Source organism: Polypterus senegalus, chromosome 4 (genome assembly GCF_016835505.1).
Source record: "Polypterus senegalus isolate Bchr_013 chromosome 4, ASM1683550v1, whole genome shotgun sequence".
Classification (NCBI taxonomy): Eukaryota; Metazoa; Chordata; class Cladistia; order Polypteriformes; family Polypteridae; genus Polypterus; species Polypterus senegalus.
Window position 1 is genome coordinate 16,916,816 of NC_053157.1, and position 25,199 is coordinate 16,942,014.

At 40.5% G+C, this 25,199-nt stretch overlaps 1 protein-coding gene across 1 annotated transcript in view; it reads right to left on the reverse strand.

The window, feature by feature from the left end:
• Nucleotides 1-25,199, reverse strand: part of pdgfc (platelet derived growth factor c) — a 336,486-nt gene that overhangs the window by 131,200 nt on the left and 180,087 nt on the right. The window contains exon 2 of the mRNA XM_039750296.1: nucleotides 94-289. Within this exon, the coding sequence (XP_039606230.1) occupies nucleotides 94-289 (196 nt within the window). The remainder of the gene's footprint in view (nucleotides 1-93; nucleotides 290-25,199) is intronic.

The window sequence follows — 25,199 nt, forward strand, 5'->3', positions numbered from 1 at the left end:
AACCAAAACAGTTGTGCCCCAGTTTTTGAATTGAAGATTTATTTGAGGACTTTTTCACCAGAAAGGGGATCACATAAGATGAGTGTTACTTACTTGCATATGTTATCTTCGGGTTCTTCAAGGCCAAACCTTTCATCAAAGGTCAGTTGTATCCTCCTGTCTTCTTCGACGGCAATCAGTCGCCACAATATTGCTTTGTTTCGAGGATATGTGCGGGGAAACTCTGGACTCTGTATAACTCCTTCTGATACAACTGTGATAATTTTTTCTTGCTGTGTATCTTGTACTCCTACAGAAATAAACAAATAAAAGAAATCTGGTTGAATATCACTTGGCTCCAACATATCAATGAGGCTTATTAATTCACATACTGAGGAGTCAAAGACATTTTCTGGACTGCTACAGGGTCATTAGGTTTACATCACCTGGACTTGGAAAAATGAATGCAGTAAAATCCATACTTGACTACATGAAGTAGAATCCATTGAGGCTGAGCAGTGTTTAGTGCTAGAGTCCAAGGTTTAAAATCACACAAAAAAGCAGTTCCTGTGTCTCGTTTCCAAGCTTCCCCCATGTTTTTTTCCTGCAGGTACTCTTTCGTACCTCCCACAGCCATCTTTGTTAGGTTAAGCAACAATGGCATTCTAAATTCATACAGAGTGATTCAGTGTGGTCTCTGATGGAACGATACCCCATCATGCACTGGTTCTGGCCATGTGATCAGTCATGCAGGTATAGGTATTGCATTCTTTATCACCCTAAATGAGATAACCAGGTTAGAAGATGATATGGTTGATGGTTGTATGTTGTTGTGATGTGGAGTTTCAAGCATAACAAAATGGGTGTGAGGCCACCATAAATAAGAACTGTAAAAGCCAGGCAACAAACTAATCAACCTGCCTGAGGAGACTCACCCCAAAGACTCCTCCTCCTGAACCTTCCCTGCTCTGCTATAAATAGCTAGTGGGAGGGCTCAAGGGTGGTGAAATCAGGGTGGCCCCGCCTCCTGGGACTCCACCCACTGAGCAAAAGGAATAGCAGAGCTTTTAAAGAGGCATTAGATAATTACAAATATAGCAGAAATTACTTAAAAATAAAAATAAAACATAAACTGTAGTTTAGTGCCATTCATATCTATCTATCTATCTATCTATCTATCTATCTATCTATCTATCTATCTATCTATCTATCTATCTATCTATCTATCTATCTATCTATCTATCTATCATATAGTGTCTTTCTATCTATTTTTTTAAAGAAAATAATAAATTATTTACTGGGTCTTGATGGAGAATGTCATTTACATACATCTTATTGTTACAATTTGCTCCTCTTTGATCTTGTTGATATTTTTTGTAAAACAAGAAAAGTTCCTATAATCTTTTAAAAAGGGTCTCTAAGTAAGTGTCCTTATTTTAAATCAGTTTCTCTTTGACTCTATCAATAACACATCATAATCTTTGCTTCCTCCTAATGAGCTAATCAGACACTAGAAAGTATGAATTTTACCATCAGCACAAATGTTTGAGGTGATGACATTATGGGGGAGATATTGTGGAATTTGAAAAGCCTAATTTCCTTTTTCTTGCTATTCAGACAGGAAAGAATTTGCCTAAAGCTGATGCCATGACAGGAGATCTAATTAGCTAGGACTTCACACCTGGCAATTCAAGCAATGAGAGAAATACTCAGGAGTCCATTGAGATTATGGATTTGTCATACTGAATTGAAAAATCTCATCTTGTAAAAAAAAATTTCCATAAGCAACACCTTAAAACAGGATGTGCCCTATGTGACCTGTAATTTTTGAATGCTGGAAAGTATTTTAAAGTGAAAACGTGTGAATATCAGAAGCCAAAAAACACATTGAGACTAATTCTACAGAATAGTGCATTTTGTTAAAAGGTTTATCCAAATAATATTTATTTCCCAAATGAAATAAATTAGACCAAGGCTTTTCAAGTTCAGTCCTGGTCCCTCCCCATAACTGCACCACCAAATGTATTATCATGGCTCTGGAGAGTGGCTTCATGATGCATATTGGTAAGTAAGAATTTCACTGTACTTTGTACATGGTAGACTACTACACCTACCACTACTACTGCAATTATATAGATAGATAGACAGATAGATAGATAGATAGATAGATAGATTTCCTGGACTTTCCTCCCCAAAGACAGGCAGGATAAGGTATTTGGCAAATTCAGATTAATGTCTTTTGGGTGTGAGTATAGGTTTGTGTGTGAATGGGGTCCTGTGAAGGTCTGGCACCTGTCTATGGTTAAATTTCAATCTGGCAAAACAGATGCCTCTGGATGGCAATAAACAGGTTTAAAAATGTATGTATTTTTATTTAAATGTGCACCGGATATTATATCACACTTAAAAACAATTTGTAACACTCTGGCTTTCATAATACATAGAAGAAAACTTTATTAGCATAACCAACAGCAGAGGTCCATTGATCTCACTGACATTCTTCTTATCCAAATTACAAGGAACAAATGGATGCAGCATCACAACATTTATGCTTTTATAGTAGCAGTTTTAGATAGATAGATAGATAATGAAAGGGACATTATTTTAATAAACGTTATTGTTGACCAACTGTAACCAAGTGCTCTGCCAATGAATGATGGAGTTTCATCTCTCTCTGACCTTTTTATTATTTCTACTTTATTTTCCATGGTGATGGTTTTTCTCTTCTTTACTGTATCACCAGCACTTGCATCAGATTTGTGTTTCAGAGACATTGTTGAAGGGTGAAGACAAAAGGTTAAGATGAGCTCTTCTGCACAGCACTGTACTCGCCATCACAGCAGGAAGGCACCCGTCGTCAACACGTCTGATGTACTGACAAGAGACAATTTCCTGCTATGTGCGTAACAGTACAAGCCGGCTTACTATTGAGAATGAATGAGGGCGGCGAGGGGCAGTTTACCACCTGCCCACCACACAGTCATCTCAACTTGCATACAGTATGATGCCTGCAGTGTTTGCCCACCGAGAACGAACAGGATGCGGCCAAAGGTAGGTAGTGAATCGCTCACCACCGCACACGTTCAACAGGCAGCAACCCAAGGCACACTATACAATGCTGCACCCCGCCACTCCATTCACCCTCAATGGCCTCCATTTAGCCACAACCGGGTCACCACTTGCAGCATCACCAGCTGCCCACCGAGAACAAATGGGGCAGTCAGGAGCAGTAGCTGCTGCGGCATGATGGGCAGGCAGTGAACCGCCCCATCAAGCCTCTAATTCTAGGACCTGGGAAGCGAACCCGGGTCTCCTAACCACGAGGCAGCAGCGCTACCCACTGTGCCACCATGCCCCCCTACTTGAGTAGTCCTTTCACCAAATACTTTTTTACTCTTACTTGAGTCATTTTTTTGGATGACTGCTTTTTATTTCTACTTGAGTAATTATATTTTGAAGTAAAACTACTCTTACTTGAGTACAATTTTTGGTTATTCTACCCACCTCTGATTATTGGTAGGGAAAGCTTTCTTTTGTTGTTTTGGAGGTGAGCTCTGTAACCCAGTGTGAAAGATTCAGCCTGGACACAGACAGTTACGGACTCTGACTGTTCCAAAACACACACGTTTATTACACAATTCTTCACCTTCACAACACACAGTGCATAAACCACCAATAACAAAATGCTCATAGTCCTTTCTTCTCTCTCTATTGCCGCCTCTACTGCACTCCTCGCAAGCTCCGTCTTCTTCCGCCCGACTCCGGCTCCTCTATTGCAGTGAGGCGGCCCATTTTATGTTGCACCAGGATGTGCTCCAGGTGCGCCCCGATGAACCTCCTGCAGCACTTCCTGGTGGGGCCGAAGTGCTGCCATCCAGGGCTCCGGGATCGTCCAGGCGCCCCCTGGCAGCTCCGTGGCCCCCATGCAATCCAGGGAGGCTGCCCTCGTGCATCGTGAAGATACTGCCCATCTCTCAGTCCCCCAGATGTCTATCACACCAGATAACAGAGTATAAGACAGGGTAATGTTTGTTACGGAACAAAGACTCCAAGTAAAACGTACAAAACTCCAGGACCTTTGAGTTGTATTTGCTTATTATGCTGGTCATCACAATATTATATAAATTAATTTATGTTGCTGTATTTTGCTAATATAATTTTGTTTTGTAAGTAAATACGACTATTCACATTAATTTAAATTAATTGTAATACTATATTATATTTTGTTTATATAGTTTTTTTTTTTTTTATAAATAAATATGACTATTCGCTAATGTCTATCATTTTTAAAGTAGCTGTTCTGTTATTTGTCTCTTCTCTGATCTTATCCGTCACGGCCTCGGTCCCGACCCATCCATCCATCCATCCATTTTCTAACCCGCTGAATCTGAATACAGGGTCACGGGGGTCTGCTGGAGCCAATCCCAGCCAACACAGGGCACAAGGCAGGAACCAATCCTGGGCAGGGTGCCAACCCACCGCAGGACACACACGCAAACACACCCACACACCAAGCACACACTAGGGCCAATTTAGAATCGCCAATCCACCTAACCTGCATGTCTTTGGACTGTGGGAGGAAACCCACGCAGACACGGGGAGAACATGCAAACTCCACGCAGGGAGGATCTCCTAACTGCGAGGCAGCAGCGCTAGCACTGAGCCACCGTGCCGCCCCGGTCCCAACCCCTTACGGATAATCGAGTTTTTTACAGCATTATTTTTTAACTTCAAAAATAATATCTGTCCCAGTTTTCAATAAAGAAAAGTTAGCATATTTGGATTAGCTATTCAAATCTGAATGACTTCTGAAAGATCTACCCAGGTTTCCCCGATATACAGTGCCCTCCATAATGTTTGGGACAAAGACACATTTTTCCTTGATTTACCCCTGTGCTCCACAATTTAAACTTACAAATCAAAGAATTCAGTTCGTATTGCAGACTTTCACTTAGTTTGAAAGGACTTGCATTTGCATACTTTTTGGTCCCACCAGGTAGAATTTACATTTTTCATAAACGGTCCCCCCATTTCAGGGCACCATAATGTGTATTCTCCATCATTTTAAACAGTGAAGCAGAGAGTTAAATCAAGGACAATATGTCTTTGTTCAGAACATTATGGAGGACTCTGTAGTTTATATGCAGCAAATCCATAAGTTCCAAAATTCCCCTCTGAAGTGCAAATTTCCCTGATTCCTGCACAAAATGCCGTATTCATTCTTATGAAACAGTGTTGAAGAAAAGCATGACTCACCTGTATCTTGATAAAAGTACATATTCACTCGTTCAACAAGGCAAGGTTTAAAACTGGCAAACACAGCGTCAACAGTAACTCAAGTCAGTGGCACACTTGTCATCACGCTGAACTAAATACTCCGGGTTGTCAAAATGAATCTGGAAAGTTGAAAGAATCTGGCTGGAAACACTTAGCTGCTTTGTGAGTTATTACCTTAATTCCTTTAATATTTACTATTTGCTTTGGATTAGTTGGAAATTCCCTTTCTTGTAAATTTCTGCCTTGTTCTGTATGTACAGATCAAGCATATGTTGATAATCCTGCCAAATTAAAAAGCATGTACAGTACGTATCATCCAATTAGGCTCTGTAAGGCACTGGTGTCCTGTCCTGTTCAGGGATGGTCCATACCTTATGTCTGATACTGCTAAGATAACCCCCCAGATAGCAAATGAGCAATGGCCAAGTGCTGGCCCATGCTCAACACTTTCATTTGGGCCATATACCGCTGTGGAATGACAGTGATGAACTCATCCATATCTGGTTTCCAGAACACAGCCTTAGCTCAAAGCTAATTAACTCTTTTAGGGTAGATGTCGACTTTTGTCAGCCCAAGGGGGTTGAGAGCGAATGTCAACTAAAATCAACCTCCAGGGGCAGAGGGGAGTAAAAAAAAAAAGCTGTAAATGTCGATAAAACGTTTTAGGTTGACCCTCTTTGCTAGGAGGACTGTTAGACTGTTTGACTTGACATCGAATCCCAGCATGTTCGTGAGTAGCATAGAGTAAACAGTGGCTAGAATGGCATCAACATCGGGCGAGAGAGCAAAGTGAATGCGCAAAGCAAAAGGCTCCTTGTGTATTTATTTATCGCATGTTATTGCTGAAGTTACGAGACCCAGGTTTGCTTGCCGGGTGCTCCCTGTGTGGAGTTTGCATGTTCTCCCCGTATCTGCGTGGGTTTCCTCCTACAGTCCAAAGACATGCAGGTTAGGTGTATTGGCGATCCTAAATTTTCCCTAATGTGTGCTGTTTGTGTGTGTGTGTGTGTGTGTGTGTGTGCGCACCCTGAGTTGGGCTGGCGCCCTGCCTGGGGTTTGTTTCCTGCCCTGCGCCCTGTGTTGGCTGGGATTGGCTTCGGCAAACCCTCGTGACCCTGTCGTTAGGATATAGCGGGTTGGATAATGGATGAATGGATGGATGGAAATTATTGCTGAATCAGATTCTGATTTATTGAACTCAGATTTTGATGCAAGGGATCTGGAGATCGAAAATGTAAGTCAGGTACCGGCATCAGCTGATCAGTCACCAGACGAACCTGCTGCAAAGTTCACCCTGGGAGGACTACCAGACATAGATCTGCTGGAGGCAAGCTGGCAACTGGACTTCATCAAACGACACGGCGTGCTAGTGGACATTACGGATTACCGGCCACTTGACTACGTCATGCTAGTTTTTGTTTTTCCAGAATGTGCCTTTCAGCTTATGAATAATGATTTTTATGAAAGAAGTCTGTGAATTGACATTACTGTAGTGGGTCATGGAACATAAAACAGAGTGACATTTGTCATAAATAACTATTTTATATTGATTTATGTGTGTAACCATTGAGCTTTTTTGGAAAAAATATTCAGCCCTGCGACAAACAAAAAAGAAAAAATAATTAGCCCTAAAAGAGTTAAACCATATCTCAGGTGTGCTACGGGCCAGAACTGGACCTTCATAAGACAAAGTGTGAAGCTCGTCTGGGCCAAAGCATAATAATAATAATAATAATAATAATACATTTTATTTATAGGCGCCTTTCAAACACTCAAGGACACCGTACATTATACACAGCAACCGACACACAATACAGTACAATGTTTACATAGAGAAGGCATGATTAAAAAGATGAGTTTTAACTGAAGACTTAAACAGAGAAAGTAAATTAATGTTTCTAATCTCAGGAGGCAGTGCATTCCAAAGTCGGGGGGCAGAACGACTGAAAGCTCTGTTCCCCATTGTAGAAAGACGAGCAGAAGGAGCAGCCAATTTAATTGAGGATGATGATCTAAGAGTACGGGAAGGGGTGACAATGTGGAGAAGGTCAGACAGATATGGAGGGGCTAAATCATGAATAGCTTTAAAGGTTAGCAGAAGGATTTTAAACTCAATGCGGAACTTGATAGGGAGCCAGTGAAGTTGATGCAGAACAGAAGTGATGTGGTGAGTGGAAGGAGATCGCGTAATAATACGGGCAGCTGAGTTCTGGACTGGTTGAAGTTTGTGAAGAGTTTTTTGAGGGAGACCAAAAAGAAGAGAGTTACAATAGTCAAGGCGAGAGGTGACAAGGCTATGAACAAGAACTGCAGCAGAGTGAGGGGTGAGAGAGGAACGGAGACGGTTGATATTGCGTAGGTGGAAGTAAGCAGATCGTGTAATAGTATTGATGTGTGAAAGAAAGGAGAGATTATTATCCAAGATGACACCAAGACTTTTGGCCTGAGAGGATGGAGATAGCGTACAGTTATCAATTATAAAGGGGAAGTTGTGGAATTTGGATAATGTGGATTTTGTACCAATGAGAAGGATCTCTGTTTTATCAGTGTTGAGTTTAAGAAAATTAAATGTAAACCATCTAGGATACAGGATTTGGGACGGGGCACAGACACACCACAAAAACTGCATACAAGTGTCCCTAAGAGAACAGGGGCTGCGTGAAATATTGATCAGATGTAGTTTTATTTGTGTAAAGTTTATGGATTCATAAAAAGACTTCATGTCATTGTTTTGGGATCATCCTTGCTTAACAGCATTTCATCACAAGTGCCTAACACTTCCACACAGTTCTATGAGACGCAGACATTAAAGTTAAGGTGTCCCTGCCAACTGAGCCTTTCATAGACACGTGTGGCTTGTTATAGGTGGATTATTGTTGGCCCAAAATAGAAATAAAACACACACTTTATTTTAGGGTTTGTTGCATTTGGGACACGGAAGGCCCAGAATACAAATGTCATAAAAACAGTTGAATGTTTCTCTTTACTATTAGGCCATATTTGGGCCAAACCTGCAATTCCAGGATTTGTGGTTAATTGCATCTGGGCCAAGTCCTGTCCAGAATCTAAACTGCATGCCACCCTTACATATGGCTGAATATAACTTTTGGACCATAATGAATATGCCAAAAATATATTACATGTCCATGATTGCGTAAGGGCTACATTTGGCCCAGTATAGTGGAACCTCGGTTCACAACCATAATTCATTCCAAAACTCTGGTCGTAAACAGATTTGGTCGTGAACCGAAGTAATTTCCACCATAGGATTGTATGTAAATACAATTAATCCGTTCCAGACCGTACGAACTGTAAGTAAATATATTTTTTTAAAGATTTTTAAGCACAAATATAGTTAATCATACCATAGAATGCACAGCGTCACAGTAAACTATATGTAAAAACATTGAATAACACTGAGAAAACCTTGAACTGAGAAAATTAACACTGCAAGAGTTTGCGCTATAGCGATATGAACCGCTCGCTAAAAACACTTGAGTGTTTTAAGCACAGGGAAAAAAAATGAACATTTGAAAAATTCGTAATTTAATAAACCACCAAGAAAAGTAACATTGCAACAATGCACGCTACGAACCGATCGCTGTAAACAGAAGTGAAGTGGAGGTTAAAATCCAATAGAAAAATGTCTTCGCTAAATACAATGAGGTTAAAACAATGCTCGAATCTGTCTCTTTAAAAACAAGCTTGGTGCATTCGTGTGTCTATCTCTCTTTCGCTCGCGCGTGTGTGTGTGTGTGTGTGTGTGTGTGTGTGTGTGTGTGTCTCTCTCTCTCTCACGCTGCACAGGGAATGCACAGGGAGAGACTGAACACATGCGGAAATCATCTGCGCACATGAACCGAAAGGGAAACTGGCTTGTTCGTGTATCGAGTGTGTGGTCGTGAACAGATGCAAAAGTTTGGAGACCTTTTGGGTCGTAAACCGATTTGTTTTTATTAAGGTTTACACAATAAAGAGCATGAAAGGGGTAAGTAGGGTCACCATAGGACCGTACATGATAAAACATGATAGAGAGATAGAGGTTAGCAGCACGCGCTGAGACTGCGCATTACCATACCCACCACATGACTAACCAACTCAGGAACCCAGATTAGGACCCGAATGCAGCCATGTGATGGGTGACACCTCAGCACCACACTACTTCAGATGGAGTGGAACCAGTGTGAGCTTTTTTATAGTGGCTGGAGTGCCAATTCTGCCACCAACCTCCAGGTTTTTCCCTACAGGTTGGGTGACCTATGTGCAGGGCTTGATTCAGATTAACGTCATACCCAGGACGGAGCAATTACAAGTTAAGGGCCTTGCTCGAGGACCCAATGAAGTGGAGTTACTTTTGGTATTTACGGGATTCGAACCAGCAACCTTCCAATTGCTGAAAACATGATAATTTGCTGATAAAACAGCAAAATTACCTTCTCATTCCCACTTCTAATCTAATTCTGGGTTGGGTTGCAGGAGACTGCATCCTAGCCCAGCAGCGCTGAATATAAGGCAGGAAGCAACACTAGATGACTCAACAATCCGTCACAGGGTCCATTCATAGATTTCTCAACAATCCGTCACAGGGTTCATTCATGCACACAGACACTAAAGCTGGCCCGGTTTAGAGTCACATAACATGCAAAAATTTGGCCATATTTGACAGAAGCTGCAGTGCCTGACGTAAAACTTCCAAAGTCACAGGGAGGACATGCAAACTCTAAATAGAAACACCACAAGCATTTCAGCATTAGGCAGGAAGGTAATATATAGTAACAGAGTTTTATTACTTTTAAGGACACTTATTTTAGTTTTTACTTTGTTGCCATGAAGGACGACAGTTACATGGAATCGGATAGCCTTCTGTAAAATGAAATGACTGGCACCCATTGAAGCAAGGCCACCCTTTAAAGACATGTCTTTCTTCAGGCTACTCAGCTTCTAATGAGGCAAATGAAACCTGGCATACAAATATTTCCAAAAGAAATGTAGGGCCATGTCAAATTCATTATGTAAATTTTCTTACTGCTAACACACACAAAAAAAAAAAAATGAAATGAAAGAAGTTCACATTTCCCATGCTGTAGGCTTGCCAGTGATTTCTCAACTGATAGTTAAAGGTTGATGGACTTGAAGCACAAGGCTTGCGGAGCCGTGTGGCCCTAATGGAATAATAATCTTGTATTTGTGCTGTGCCTCAATACCACAAGATGTAAATGCATGAAAAACGGTTTCTTTCATTTCAGCCTCACAGTCATGCACTTCAAGAATGAGGCGCTTGACCCACTGACTGCACTGATCTCGGCTCTAAAGCCGTAGAAATGAAGAGAACATTTACAGAATAAATTTACAGACTGTGTCTCCTTTGATTGGGTACATTTCCAGCCTTTTTAGGGCCTTAGGCAGTACAGTATGTCTATTTGGGGTTCCTATTGCTAATTCCTAATGCTAACATTATTCAAAGTTATTGTCTGAATTACATACATTTTTATTACTTTTTAATTTAATATTGTTTTTTTGTATCAGTATACTGCTGCTGGATTATGTGAATTTCCCCTTGGGATTAATAAAGTATCTATCTATCTATCTATCTATCTATCTATCTATCTATCTATCTATCTATCTATCTATCTATCTATCTATCTATCTATCTATCTATCTAGTAGCATGTTACAAATCTATCTATCTATCTATCTATCTATCTATCTATCTATCTATCTATCTATCTATCTATCTATCTATCTATCTATCTATCTATCTATCTATCTATCTATCATGTAGCATGTTACAAATCTATTATATAACATCTATCTATCTATCTATTATTATATAGTACCTTATCTATCTATCTATCTATCTATCTATCTATCTATCTATCTATCTATCTATCTATCTATCTATCTATCTATCTATCTATCTATCAAAAAGCAATCCAATACAGAAATCCAGAGAGCAAGGTCAAAAACAGAGGAAACAGGTTCACAAAAGCAGAGAAAAGGCACAAGCAAACTTGCTAACTCCCAAGCATGTAATGACATGAAGCACCACCAGGAACAGTGGAAGACATTCTGGATTTGAAGGGCGGAGGGCTGTTCCTGCTGGTGATTGGCAGGTGGCCACGCCTCTTGAGGGATCTCCAACAAAATACATGGGACATAAAACAGGCAGCTTAAAGACAGGATCATAGAAGATCTACACACATACTCAACAAAAGCAAAATTAACATAAATAAATGGAATAAAAAGACATGAAACAAGTCTTTGAACCCCAGCCAGGGGAGACCCTGCTTTCTGTTTTGTGAAGTCATGTAAGCAGATACAACAGCAATAAACTTGTCCTGATTGAAGTTTTATGTTAAACAATGAGAGCAATGATTGCATTTCAGATATGGTTAGAGTAGAAGAGCACTGAGGAGGAATTCATTGCTGGTGATAGTGAACATTTACAGTACCTCCATAATGCAATAGGATTACCATGTTACATTACGGAGGTTATTCCTTTTAAACAACATCCATGTTGAAAGTACACATGGATACGGAGAAACATTGGTGAGAAGTTCCTGGTATTTTCACCCAACCAACATAATGAAGTAAGTGATTATTTAGTATGGTAGCAGATGCAGTAGTGATCATATTTGCTTCTTTTCTGTTTAGGGTGATTGTGTTCAGGTTAGTGAAACTGAATGAGGTCTAACCCGAGTTTCCAGTGAATCCGTGTTTTCAGTCTTTAAACTCCTATCAAGTTCGAGAAACATCTCAAGGAGAATTAAATCAACAAGACGCTCCTCAGCATAATGTGGAGTGCCGGAGCAAAAGGTCTTAATGCTTATGTGAAGGAGACATTTCAGTTTTTGATTTTTAATAATTTTGCAAACCTTTCTGCAAACATGTTTTCACTTCATCATTATGGGTGGCTGAGTGTAGATTGAGGGGCAAACTTGGTAAATTTATCTATATAAAATTAAATCTACAACAAAAAAAAATTATTAGAAAGTGAAGAGTTCTGAATACTTTCAAATTCCGCTGTATAATAATAATAATGAAAGTAATAATAAGCTGAGCCACTCTCTATAAGAATTCTATACAGTATATTTAAATAATAAAACCCCTTAAATGTGCTCCTATGTATATTCAGAATCTTTGAAATCATTCCTATATGAGCATCTACACTTACATTAATAGGAAAATATCAAATCTCTATATATAATCTTCATTTGGATCTTGATCTTTGTTTGTCCGCAAATGAATTAGAAGAAGAAGCACTAGATGGCAGTAGAGAGACAGCTAAAACATAGGCATTGCATTAAGAATCTCCTCCAGGCTTATACTGCTAAAGACTGTAGTACGCCAGTCACACCTCAAAACACAGACATTCAAACTAAACAAATTGTTGTGCTTTAAATTAACTAAAGAGATCTTCATTTAGATCTTGATCTTTGTTTGTCCCCGAATTCCACGTATGCGTAGACCACCTTCTAGTTTAGTACGTTGTTGTTACTCACGGATGTCAACAATGTGCCGGAACAACGAAAGGGGTGGTGGACAGTGTTACGCTGGTTAGCTCCTGAGGCCTGGTTAGAGAATGAGATTGCCGAAGATAAAAGGTACATGCCTACGTAACATATGAATGAAAGAAAGACAGTGGGTAAAATGAATGACAACGTAACAGCACGTTCCGGAAATTATTATTGTTACATTGTAGCCAGCGAGTGCTGCGCGTCTCACAGTTGTACCGTGGCTTGCTCACATGTCAGTAAAGTGATCCCTATTTATGCTTTAAAGAGCCTGGATATCTATGTGTCCCCCTTTTATAACCATCGCTCCGTGTATATTGCCTTACTCTTTGGATTGCCACAAAGCAACCTGCGAGATTGGAGAAAGGTTGAGAAGACATCGTGAGAGGAAACAATAGCGTCGTTAAAACGAAACGGACTGTGAACGGACAGAAGCAGAAATGCTCCCACACCACTACATAATTACTATTAGGACAGTGATTCCAAGTAAGCTGTTCCTATCGAATCAATATCCAAGGGTTTTCTTTGGTAATTTTGTTTCCCTTATAAAAAGTCATAATGCTGTGCGACAAAGGGCCCAGTTCACGACTGACAGCCGCGTTTATACAGGGAGCCCTTCACAGACAACTTTAACACGCGCAATGTAGTTGGGCGCACATGGCTAGTTTATAATAAATACCTTGGTGTGTCTAATATTTCATTAGAGTGGTCAAATATCCAGCCAGAATAATGCAAGAAGTTTGTTGATAGCTGCCAAAAGTGTCTGGTCGAGGTGCAGCTTGATAAGGAACATTCAACCAAATATTAATTGGGATGTCTGTATTGTGGCCTGCAGGGGGCACACCAGCTCCCCATCCTGACACAGACAGACACAAGGCACAAGTCCAGCAACACACATGGCTTTTATTTTGCTGTGGGAAACTCTTCATAAGGTGTTTCCCACCACTAAACCACAGTACCGCAACACAAGTAAAGCACGCAGCACTTTCTTCTCTTTGTCTCTCTCTTTCCACCTCCACTCATCCTCTAGCAGGCTTCAACTTCTCCCTCTCAACTCTGACTCTGAATGAAGTGAGGTGGACCCTTTTATGCTACACCCGGGAGCACTACAGTTGGCCTATCAGCATGATCCAGAAGTTCTCCTGGATTTGGTGGAGGTCCAACACCACTCCTGCAGCACAGAACCCAACAGGGCTCCAACTCCCATGAAGCACGGTGGGAATCCAAGGCACCATTGCAACCCAGGGGACTGCCATCAAGTTCTGGGATATGTAGTGCCCTGCATGTGCTCTCTCCCCCTCAGTCTTTCCATTAAACAGGTATCCCAGCTGGGTAGGAGCCCTGGATATTTGCCACAATATATATATATGTATATATATATATATATATATATATATATATATATATATATATATATATTTGAGTGTGTATGTGTAAATTTGACCCTGTGTGGATTTTCGAAAATCCAGAAATAAGTCAAGTAAAACAACACATTTTATTGGCTAACGGAACAGATTATAATATGTAAGCTTTCGAGACACCCCAGGCCCCTTCTTCATGCCTGGAAAGCTGGCATATTGTAATCTGTTCCGTTAGCCAATAAAAGGTGTCATTTTGCTTGACTTCTCATTGCATCCATAATGGTTAACACAGTACAATACTCAACTAGTATGAAAATCCAAAATAAATTCAAGCTTGTGCACCAAATTCTTGTTTTTTAGAGTCATTAATGATGTATGTTGTACAGGGTGAGGCACGAAGGATGGACGTCTTTGAAATGGCTAGAACTCACCACTAGGTAGAGTGACAGATGTGCGGTAGGTGGTGTTAGGTTTGCGAAGTCTTAGGATTTTTTTATTTTCTTTTTAGTTGAAGCCATGGAGCCGTGGACGATAGAACACACATTTTTGCGTATGTTGTCAAGAACAACCAATCTATTACCGCAATTCAGTGTGAATTACATTGCCATTTCAATATCCACAGAAATAAAGCTATTCCCGCTCGTAACACTTTCCTACATTGGGTCAAAGCACTTCGTACACAAGGTACACTAATGAACAAAAGGCCGCCGGGGCCTACACGAATGGCACGTACCAATGAAAATGTGGAAAGCGTATGACTAGCCCTGCTGTGCAGTCTAAGTCGTTCTGCTCGGAAGCATTCTTCTGAACTTGGCCTCAGTAATCGTTCGGTAAGGCGTATTTTGCATTTAGACCTGGATTTCCATCCCTACAAATTGTCAAATGCTATTTCAATATGAACTGAAATCTTTCAATAAATTTCTTTGTAAGAATTTTATAGAAAACATCCGTCCTTTCTGCCTCACCCTGTCCAATCATTCCACCCCAGAAAAGGAACCGTTCAAAGAAATCATTGAGAGTCCACAATTACCATGACATTCATGAGATGAGAGTAAGTTAAACTTCTGACCACAACTGCTCTGACCTCCCCATCTTGGAAGTCTGAGAGTGTCATGTGCCGTTGTCTAATACGTTTTAAGTTCCTCTGTCTGCTAAACCTAAAGTCTGCCTTTTAAAGAGTTTAAGCACAATTCCAAGATGCAGAAGAAACTGCAAGTAGTCTGCACAAAGTGAAATTGAATTAATTCTGTTTAACTGTACTGATAGATGATTTCCTTGTTTAATTTGCAGTTTAATTGTTTCATTGTGTGAAATGATTGTTTAATTGCCGTGGTGTAAATCACAAATGTTGTGCAATAAAAGTTTAGAACAGCCCAGTTAGGAGTAATGGTGTGCAGACAGGAGATTAAATAGGCCGTGCTGCATGCAGAGAGGAATCCCATAAATGGAGCGAGCTCTGAAATGAAATAATGCAAAAGCTTCTTGAGGTAGAACAGATGGCTCATTTTTTTTTTTTTAAAGTGTCCTTATTTAATCTAATGGAGTAGTGATTTGACCGATGGATTGATCGAGATGGATCACTATACGGTCAGGTATTACAAGTGCGTGTTTAGAAGCACAATCCCTCGAGGCCGCGTGATCACAGACAGACCTTTAGTTATCAGTTTCAGGCAGACGTTCCTCTATTTTTTTTTGTTTGATTTTTTCAAGACACCACAACCTCTTATATCTCCTTCGACTCCCCCCGTTTTCTTCTGATATTTTAAATAAACACTTTTGAGTACAGAAAACCCACCAATGCTTGTCAGCGTGACTAACTGCCAGTAAAAAGAAAGTTTATACAGAGTAGCAGGAATGGACCAGCGCTGAATTAGCATAACACACAGAGAATAAAGTCAGTGGGAAACCTTTATTCCGTTAGATGTGTTGTCTCTACTTTAGTGATGTCTGAATGTGTATGTTAAGAATGACTTCAAAGATATAAACCCGACCTGAGTATAACTTTTACCTAAATGCTACAACTTAAATACTCATAAGATCATACAAATTTGACCACAATTCACTCATTCCCCTCCACGTGACCACCACTTTTAACCCCATTCTGCCTCATCGACCAGGGAAGAAGCTCAAGAAGCTTTGAAGAAGATCAACAGGCTTTGCATCTTGGTGCCCCCACAATCTCCTGCATCATGAGGTCTGTTGGAATTACGGATTCCAAATTATCTGATAATCCATTTACCTTGGAACCAGCTTGTTACTTATATTCCTATCTAAATCATTTATATATATTAAAAATAGCAGCAGCCCCAGTACTGACCCCTGCTGGTCACCACTCTTAACATCGGCCAATTCTGACAAAGTTTCTCACACCATCACCCTCTGCTTCCTGTGTCTGTACCAATTCTTCACCCATCTACACACCATACCCTGAACTTCCACTTCTTTTAGTTTGATGCCCATCTCTCATGTGGCACCTTATCAACACAACACAACTGGGGCCTCATGTATAAATGGGGTGTACACACAAAAATGTTGCGTAAGAACATTTCCATGTTCAAATCGCGATGTATAAAACCTAAACTTGGCATGAAGCCAAGCACATTTCCACAGTAGCTCATACCCTGGCGTACGCAAGTTCTGTGCTCGGTTTTGCAGACTGGCGGCACCCAGCGTCAAAGCAGTGTTACTGTTCCTGTGTGGATACCCTTTCTTTTTCAGATCCACATCCCTGATGCAGCTTTATAAATACACTGAAATTAACTGCACATTGTTTATTAGTTTAATGCATCTGATTGTAATTAACCTGTAACAATATAATGGTCCACAGAATGGTCAAACTATTCCAAATACCATAACTGCTTTAGCTTACTCTCACTGCACCTCGGATCCCACATCAGATCATCTTTTTCCATATTACTCTCACTGCACCACTCAAAGTATTTATATCACTGTATCTGAGTGTGAATCACAGCTGTACAGCAGCTGATCGGAAAGAGAATTATCGGGGTACAGCATCAAGCACACACTGCCTCAGCCATGCTGTCTATTTGAACTGCTCTCATATGACAAACGCTTCAGAGCCTTTCCTGTACGGACCTCGCGGTTCAGAAACAGAACTATAAACGCACTCAATCAGTCCATCAAGTGCTCCTTGTAGTACTGTCGGTACTTATTAGTACAATCACCTCACTGTAAACTTGTAATACAGTGTGGACTATGCCCGGCAGCTTATCCCGGCCAAGACCCCCAAGCCACCAGATGGAGCCCTCCCTGCAATGTGGAGATGCCCAGAATTCCAGCAGGGCATCATGGACTTTGGAGTTGTAATACACAGCCCTGCTGGATAACGTCGGGGCCACCAGGGGGCGCTGCAGGGAGGCACAGAGACATTTGGTTTTCCTACAGCCCGGAAGTACTTGCAGGTCACGAGCACGGAAGGAATAAAGTGCTTCCTGGCTGACAAAGAAAGAAGAATTTTGATTTGACCCGGATGTGTTAGGAAGTCACATGGACTACAGGTTAAGGAGCACCTCCGGGTCGTGAACTATAAAAAGACTGTGGGAGCTCCCAGATGGGGAGCTGAGCTGGGTGGTAGGAGGGCAATGCGTCTGGGAGTGGAGGATTGATTATTGTTGGTATTATTGAGTTTATTTGCGATTATAGTGTGGAGTGGAGGATGCTTAGTGCACATAATTATTATAATAAAATAATTATTGCACTTTTACCTGGTGTTTGACGTGGTACCTGAGGGTTCAAGGGAGCGATAGTGCCCCCTACTGCTACAACAGTTATAATACAACCTGAGCCACTTTATAAAGTGTGTACTGTATTTATATATGATGACGATATCATTTTTAAGATGAAATTCAGCAAAATATGTATATTATATTATACAGGTAAAACTTTAACTTTAACTGCATGGTGCCGCAGCGCTAGCGAGCCTCTGGCGCTCCATTCATGGATTGTTTCTGCCTCGCGCTGTATGCTTGCTGGTTCTGACGCGACACTGGATGGATAGATGGATAGAATAATTAAACACGTACTATGAAGATATTTTGATGATCCTTAAAAGTTCTGAAGAATCGTCGTTGTAAGCTTACACACGACTTAACATCTATTACAGAGCTGATTGTGTGACAATTGGGTATTTGGAGAAAGAAAAGTAAGGACAGGAATTGGAAGTTAGTAAGTTTGAAAGAGACAGTACTGCTACAATAACGCATTTCATCGAAGGTCACATGGTGCAGCAAGCATCTTGCATGAGACATGAACAATCACTGCGCCACCGTGTTCCCATGTTTAATAACGTGCTTTAACTCCTATCATCATGAAAATAATATCATGTATACATCTCAGTATTTAAATTATTCAGAGAGCTGTAATATTACAAATGTAATGGATTTTGTGTCCTGTCAGAAGAAGAGAAAGCCCGGAAGCACGTAGTGATTCACACACACAGAGCACATAGAAGATCAAATACAAAATAAAGCATTTAACGTGCTATTTTAGTTACGATGGGATTGAGAAACTAGTAAATGAAACGATTTTCAGATTAAGTTTATGATGTTCTGCTTTAATGACAAAATAAACTATGTGATTAAAATGGAAATTTCGAGATTAAAGTTACACATTTCACACATTTCGTGCTTTTTCCCCACTGTGTGCGTATTTTGTTTTTCTCTGTACCCTAATAAGCTTTCATATGACACTCAGACGGTGGGCTACAACGTGCCTTTTCACGGCGACTTTGATATCTGACAACTTCTTTTTTATTTCGAGGCACTGTGCAACTTTGTGAACGTAAGCTTTCGAGTTTCTCCGACACGCTATGTCACTCGATCAACTTCCTTTTGTTGTTTATACCACTGTGTAAACCAACAAATAGTATGTTTTTCTTTGCCTCCACTTGATATTCGCTGAAATTCTATTTTCCCCCATGCTTTTGCCATTGCCTTTTCACTGAAGGCTGAGCTTAAGGGCTATTTATATTGATTTGCATATTCAAAGAGGCGTAATTCTGGGAGGAGTTGGAGCGGGACAGCAGGCACTTGAACGAGTGTTACTTTTCACGCTGACCGGGATTTATGTAGCGGAAGAACGTGGAAGTTGGCAAATGCACAGATTTATGCATCTGGATTTCTTTGTGCGTAAGCTTATTTCCACTTTTGTCCGTACGCCATGTTATAGTGTGAATCCTACGCACGGCGTTATACATGAGGCCCCTGATCTTCGTGTTTTTTGTTTGTTCCTTATAATTTAAAGAGACACAAAATTTCAAATTTTAAGCTGCAGGGATGGTCCATCTGCAAGGACCAACACATCTAAAATGCAAATATTACAAGGAGAGGAAGCCTTGGTTTCAGACAATGTGCAGTCAGTTCTCAAGGCTGAAGCCGCCCATAAACTCACTAAATTTTCCACGGAAGTCTGAATTTTTTTGTTTTTCTTTTATTTTGTTTCCCCTACTGATTCTGAACATTTGATTACTACAACAGAAGCAGCTGCTGCTGTCTTACTGTTTTTAATTATGTCTAAACTAAATTGCTGCACAAATGTTGTTAATCATTTGCGCATTGATTACTGTAAATAAGCCATTTGGACGTAAAATAAAGTCATTTGTGTGATGTGGCATGTACGACGTACACATGGTTTCAATGTAGTTGAAGCACTGCTCTGTACATTATGGCTGTTAAACGACCGCATGCCATTAAGCTGGTTTACTATGCCTTTGCAAAATGTTATCCGATTAGTAGCTAATTTAAGACCCATTGCACCAAAATTAAAAGCTACAGAGCAGCAGCCTAACGAAAAAGCATACTTTCAAAGAAATGGAAATCCAATGTTTATAGTCATTTAATTAGTAAGGAAAAAGAGCTCATTTTACGGATTACAGAGGGCTTGCAACGTTCTGCGGTTTTATTGGAATTTCACAATCTGAGGGCAAAAATCACTTAAAGGGGTTACACAAGACACCATGTGAGTTCTCAGAAACTGATGAATCCGTTTTAGCTGAAGGATGAGTTTCCAGCCTTCTTCATCTGTTCTCATTGATAGATATGTCACTTTATGGGAATCGACTCCATTTTGGGAAGAATGCCAGCAAGGGATGATAAACATGGACACATTTGTTGGTAGCCCTCCACAAAAAGATGAGCCCACAATCGTCTCTGAAATAACTTGAAATTGATTCATCATTGTTTATTCTGGATTCAACAAAAATCAGACTTTGCTTTCGAGTTTTGATACAACAGAATGTTTCAAATAATAATAAAATTGAAAACGGCATGGACAGAAATGATGGGACCCTTAACCTAATATTTTGCTGGACAACCTTTAGAGTCTATCACTGCGCACAAGGAGCTCTCTATGAGATGTCTGCACCTGTCCACAGGTCGTGTGGCTCACTCGTCCTGAGCAAATTGCTCCAGCTGTCTCAGGTTTGAAGGGGGTCTTCTCCAGATTGCATGTTTCAGGTATTTCCATAGATGTCTGATGGAATTCAAGTCAGGGCTCACAGAGTAGTCCAATGTTTGGTTCTTAGCCATTCTTGATACTTTTCACTGTGTGTTTTGGCTCCTTATCCTGTTGCAGGATCCATAACCTGCGACTAACACAGAGCCAAGGGTGGCATTTGGGGGTGGCAAGTGGGGCGGCCGCCCCAGGCCCTGCATCTAAGAGGGCCCCGCTTTTGAGGTCCACGTGTCCCATTCAAGTGGATTTGTCAAATTATATTCTCCAGTATATACAGGGGGTCCTCGGGTTACGACATCTTGACATACAACGTTTCGAGTTTACAATTCTCACTCCCATAAAATTTTACAAAATTGAGACGTGAGTGTTTCTTCTACACCGTTAGCGTCGTACTTTCAGACTGCGTTGCCAAACTAGTCTGGTTGCGTGCAGTGGAAGAATAAACAGTAACAGGGTGTATGAGTGAGGGAGTTAGAAAACTAGTTTGGTTTTGCGCAGCACAAGTGTTTGGTTTGTGTTGCTTTGTTTGGCAACTTTTTGGCCTTTATCATGGCTCCTAAACGAAAGTCTGAGTCTTCAGATGGTAGTGTTCAAAGAAGAGGAAAGTCATCACGATTGAAGTGAAATTAGGCATTGTAAAGAGATCAGAAGGAATAAAGGGAAGGAATTTTTTTGTCATTTTTTCTGTCACTACAGTACAGTATATTTATGTCCTTTTCCTTTTTCTGTGGCTTAGTTGTGTTTTTATGTTCTAGATTATGATTTTGCAAATGTGTTAGGATAGGTAAGTGACTTAGGCTAGGGTGTGTTTCGACTTACACCAAAATTCGGTTTACATCACTGTTGTAGGAATGGAAATGTGCCGTAACCCGAGGACCCCATGTATATATATTTGAGACAGTGCACCCAGTTTAGACTATAAAGATGTTGTCAACGACTTTTCCAATTGGAAGGCGAGAAAAATGGATTTTAATCTCTGAACCTGGAAACGGGTTAGAGATTTCATGATGATACCTCTATGTTAATTTCACACTTCCTGTTGAAACACTGAAACTCACATTTTAACTGTAGGCTATAAACATGTCCAAATATTAATGCATAAAAACCGTGTATTGCTAATGATAACCGGCTGACATGACATCAACGTGAGTTATGACTGTGACATCCTGCATATCGAGACTCAAGGTATACTTGCAATTTGGGTACTCTTCTAGAAGAAGCCCTGCATTGCATTTCGCACTTTTTTAATAGATGATATTTTTATATTTTGATAAAGTCCGTGTGTTATTTTGCACAAATTTAGCTGAGTACTGTAATGAGAAAATGTTAACATTATTTTTATTAAATTCAGTCCACATATAGTGGTAACAGCATTTGACGTAACCGGCCCCGCGTGGGGTTGATCAGCCCTAGGCCCCATACACCCCTAAGGCCACTTCTGGAAAGCGTTTTCTGATACGTTTCATTTCAGAATGTCTCGGTAGTGTTGAGATTTCATTGTTCTCTGCACAGACTCAAGACAGCCCATGCCAGACACAGCAAATCAGTGATCCTCCTCCATGTTTCACAGTAGGTCTGACATTCTTTTCTTAAAAAGCTTAATTTTTGCTGTCTATAGACATAGAGCTGATGTGATTGCCAAAACGCTCCAGTTTTGTCTCATGGTGTGACTCAAACCACTTACAACTGAACACCAGAAAAACCAAGGAGCTGGTGGTGGATTTTAGGAGGCCCAGGCCCCTCATGGACCCCTTGATTATCAGAGGTGACTGCGTGCAGAGAGTGCAGACCTATAAATACCTGGGAGTGCAGCTGGATGATAAATTGGACAGGACTGCCAATACTGATGGTCTGTGCAAGAGAGGACAGAGCCGACTAGACTTCCTTAGAAGGCTGCCGTCTTTCAATATCTGTAATAAGATGTTGCAGATGTTCTAGCAGACAGTTGTGGCGAGCGCCATCTTCTATGCGGTGGTGTGCTGGGGAGGCAGCATAAAAAAGAGGGACGCCTCACACCTGGACAAACTGGTGAGGAAGGCAGGCTCTATTGTAGGCACGGAGCTGGACAGTTTGACATCCGTGGCAGAGCAACGGGCGCTGAGCAAACTACTGTTAATCATGGAGAATCCACTGCATCCACTGAACAGGATCATCTCCAGAACAGATCTATCTATCTATCTATCTATCTATCTATCTATCTATCTATCTATCTATCTATCTATCTATCTATCATATAGTGCCTTTCATATCTATCTATCTATCTATCTATCTATCATATAGTGCCTTTCATATCTATCTATCTATCTATCTATCTATCTATCTATCTATCTATCTATCTATCTATCTATCTTTCTATCTATCTATCTATCTATCTATCTTGTAGTGCCTTTCAGTCGTACACACAACACTGTCCAGCTTCTATCCATGGATATGTTGCTACAGTGTTCGGATACACAAAATACAGAGTCATGCACAGGGACGATGTTAACTCTGGTGTGACATCATTCAACAGCTCTGACATCTGACTTCCGAGGTCAATGGAACACAGCATATGAACATAAGAAATTTGACAAACGAGAGGAGACAATTCAGTTCATCAGTCTTGTTTGATTAGATAATAGGTCCCTGTATCTCAGTCAGGTTCTTCTCAAAGGTTTTCAAGGTCTCTGCTTCAATTCCACATCTCAGCAATTGGTTCCAGATTGGTTCCTCGAATATGTGGTTCGCTATTCTGCTGGATATATTTTATCAATGCCTTTGAGGTACAGCAAGATTGGCCGCAATCTCTGCCCTTTTGTATTTTCCAATTCCATTGTGGCACGTAAAACATGAGATATCGGGCACAAGAGCTTCTCTTTCATTTGAGAGGCTCAAAACTCACATGTTCCTTATTCCTACTCATTGCATTTTATTGAGCACGACCAAAATACCCACGCTTCGCAGTGGAGAAGTAGTGTGTTAAAGAAATTATGAAAAAGAAAAGGAAACATCTTGAAAATAACATAACATGATTGTCAATGTAATTGTCGTAGGCTTATTTTAGTATTGAGAGTGGATTTGATGATAGTAAAGAGTTTAATTTATGATTGTAAATGTTGTGTATGAGAAATGCACATTTTTAGGCAGGGAGCCAACCATGTGGTAGGTTCGCAGACAGCGGCCATGTGGAAAAAGGAAGGGGGAAACGGGGCGGCCCTTGTGCATCTCTGCTGTGAAATAAATTGCCCGTTAATGAAAATAAGGAATGATACTGCCAAAATGAGAGGTCAGTTCCGAAAATTCCTTACGGCATAATGGTGAGAACCGCCAAAAAGCAAGACATTATTTTCGAAAGTTCGTTACGGGGCACAGCACAAAATGAAACATACTTAATGTCTGTAAGTACAGTGTAAAGGATGACCATGGGAAATTTGGGCTTCCTACGTACATTGGAAGTCGCAGAAATAGTGAGGAGGGGTTTCCCTGTCTATATATACAGTTTAGGGGGTACACCTGTTTCCCCCTTTGGGTGTTGCAATAGGACATGAAACATACCTAACTTTTGTAAGTACACTGCAAGGAATGAGCACACGAAATTTCAGCTTCCCACCTATATGGAAATTGGAAGAATTAATGAGGAGTCAGTGAGGATCTTTGCCTTTTATATTTATAGATTCATCTGTTTTCTACTCTTATGTACGACTAAACATAAAGTCAAACCTGTTGAATTTGTTGGGGGTGAATTGTGGACCCCATCTATAGGTACATCATACTAGATGACAGATCATCATCACAGCATGCCTCCAACAACCCCAAATTCACTATGATTACATTAATAAAGATTACAACTGAAATGTCGTCCAATGTGACATGGCTTTAACACTTAATACAATCTATTCATTGGTAACATGGTGCAATAATGAAGTGGTTGATTAAAAACAAAGTTTCAAGATGACTGACTGTTAACCATCAGAGGTGATGCCAGTCAACTTGAAATTTCCTTTGGGTCATGGCCACTGATATTTGACCAAAAAAAAATTTGTATGCATGTCTGAGAAATTCGATCAAAGTTCTTTAGCTGGTAATCAAAAGATCTGCGAGGGAGAGTCAAGCTAAAGTTAGAAAATGGAATTTATCATAAAATGGAACGAACCTTAACAAAACTGATCATGGCATTTCTCAATGTTGTCTCCACCCTTCTCAATGCACTTGTGCCACCTATCTGGAAGTTCCGGGACTCCAGCAGAATAAAAGATTTTCTCTCATCCTCTCAACCATTTGTGCATCACTTGCTTCACGTCGTCCTCTGTCTTGAATTGATGACCACCCAGATGTTTTTTCTATGGTCCAAAAAGGTGGAAATCACACAGTGCCAAATCTGGCGAATAAAGAGAATGTAGCAATACCTCAAACTTCAGTTTCTCCAGACAAGCCTTGGTGTTCTTAGGCTGGGTTTATACTTTACGTGACGCGATGCATGCTCCAGTGGATGCTACTGCTACACAAGCATTGTACTGTTTATACTTCTGCACGTACTTTATGTAAATCTGGAAGATTCCACCAGGGGGCAGTGTGAGATGTCATCACGGTGAGAACAGGTTTGGCTTCCCTGTGTTGTG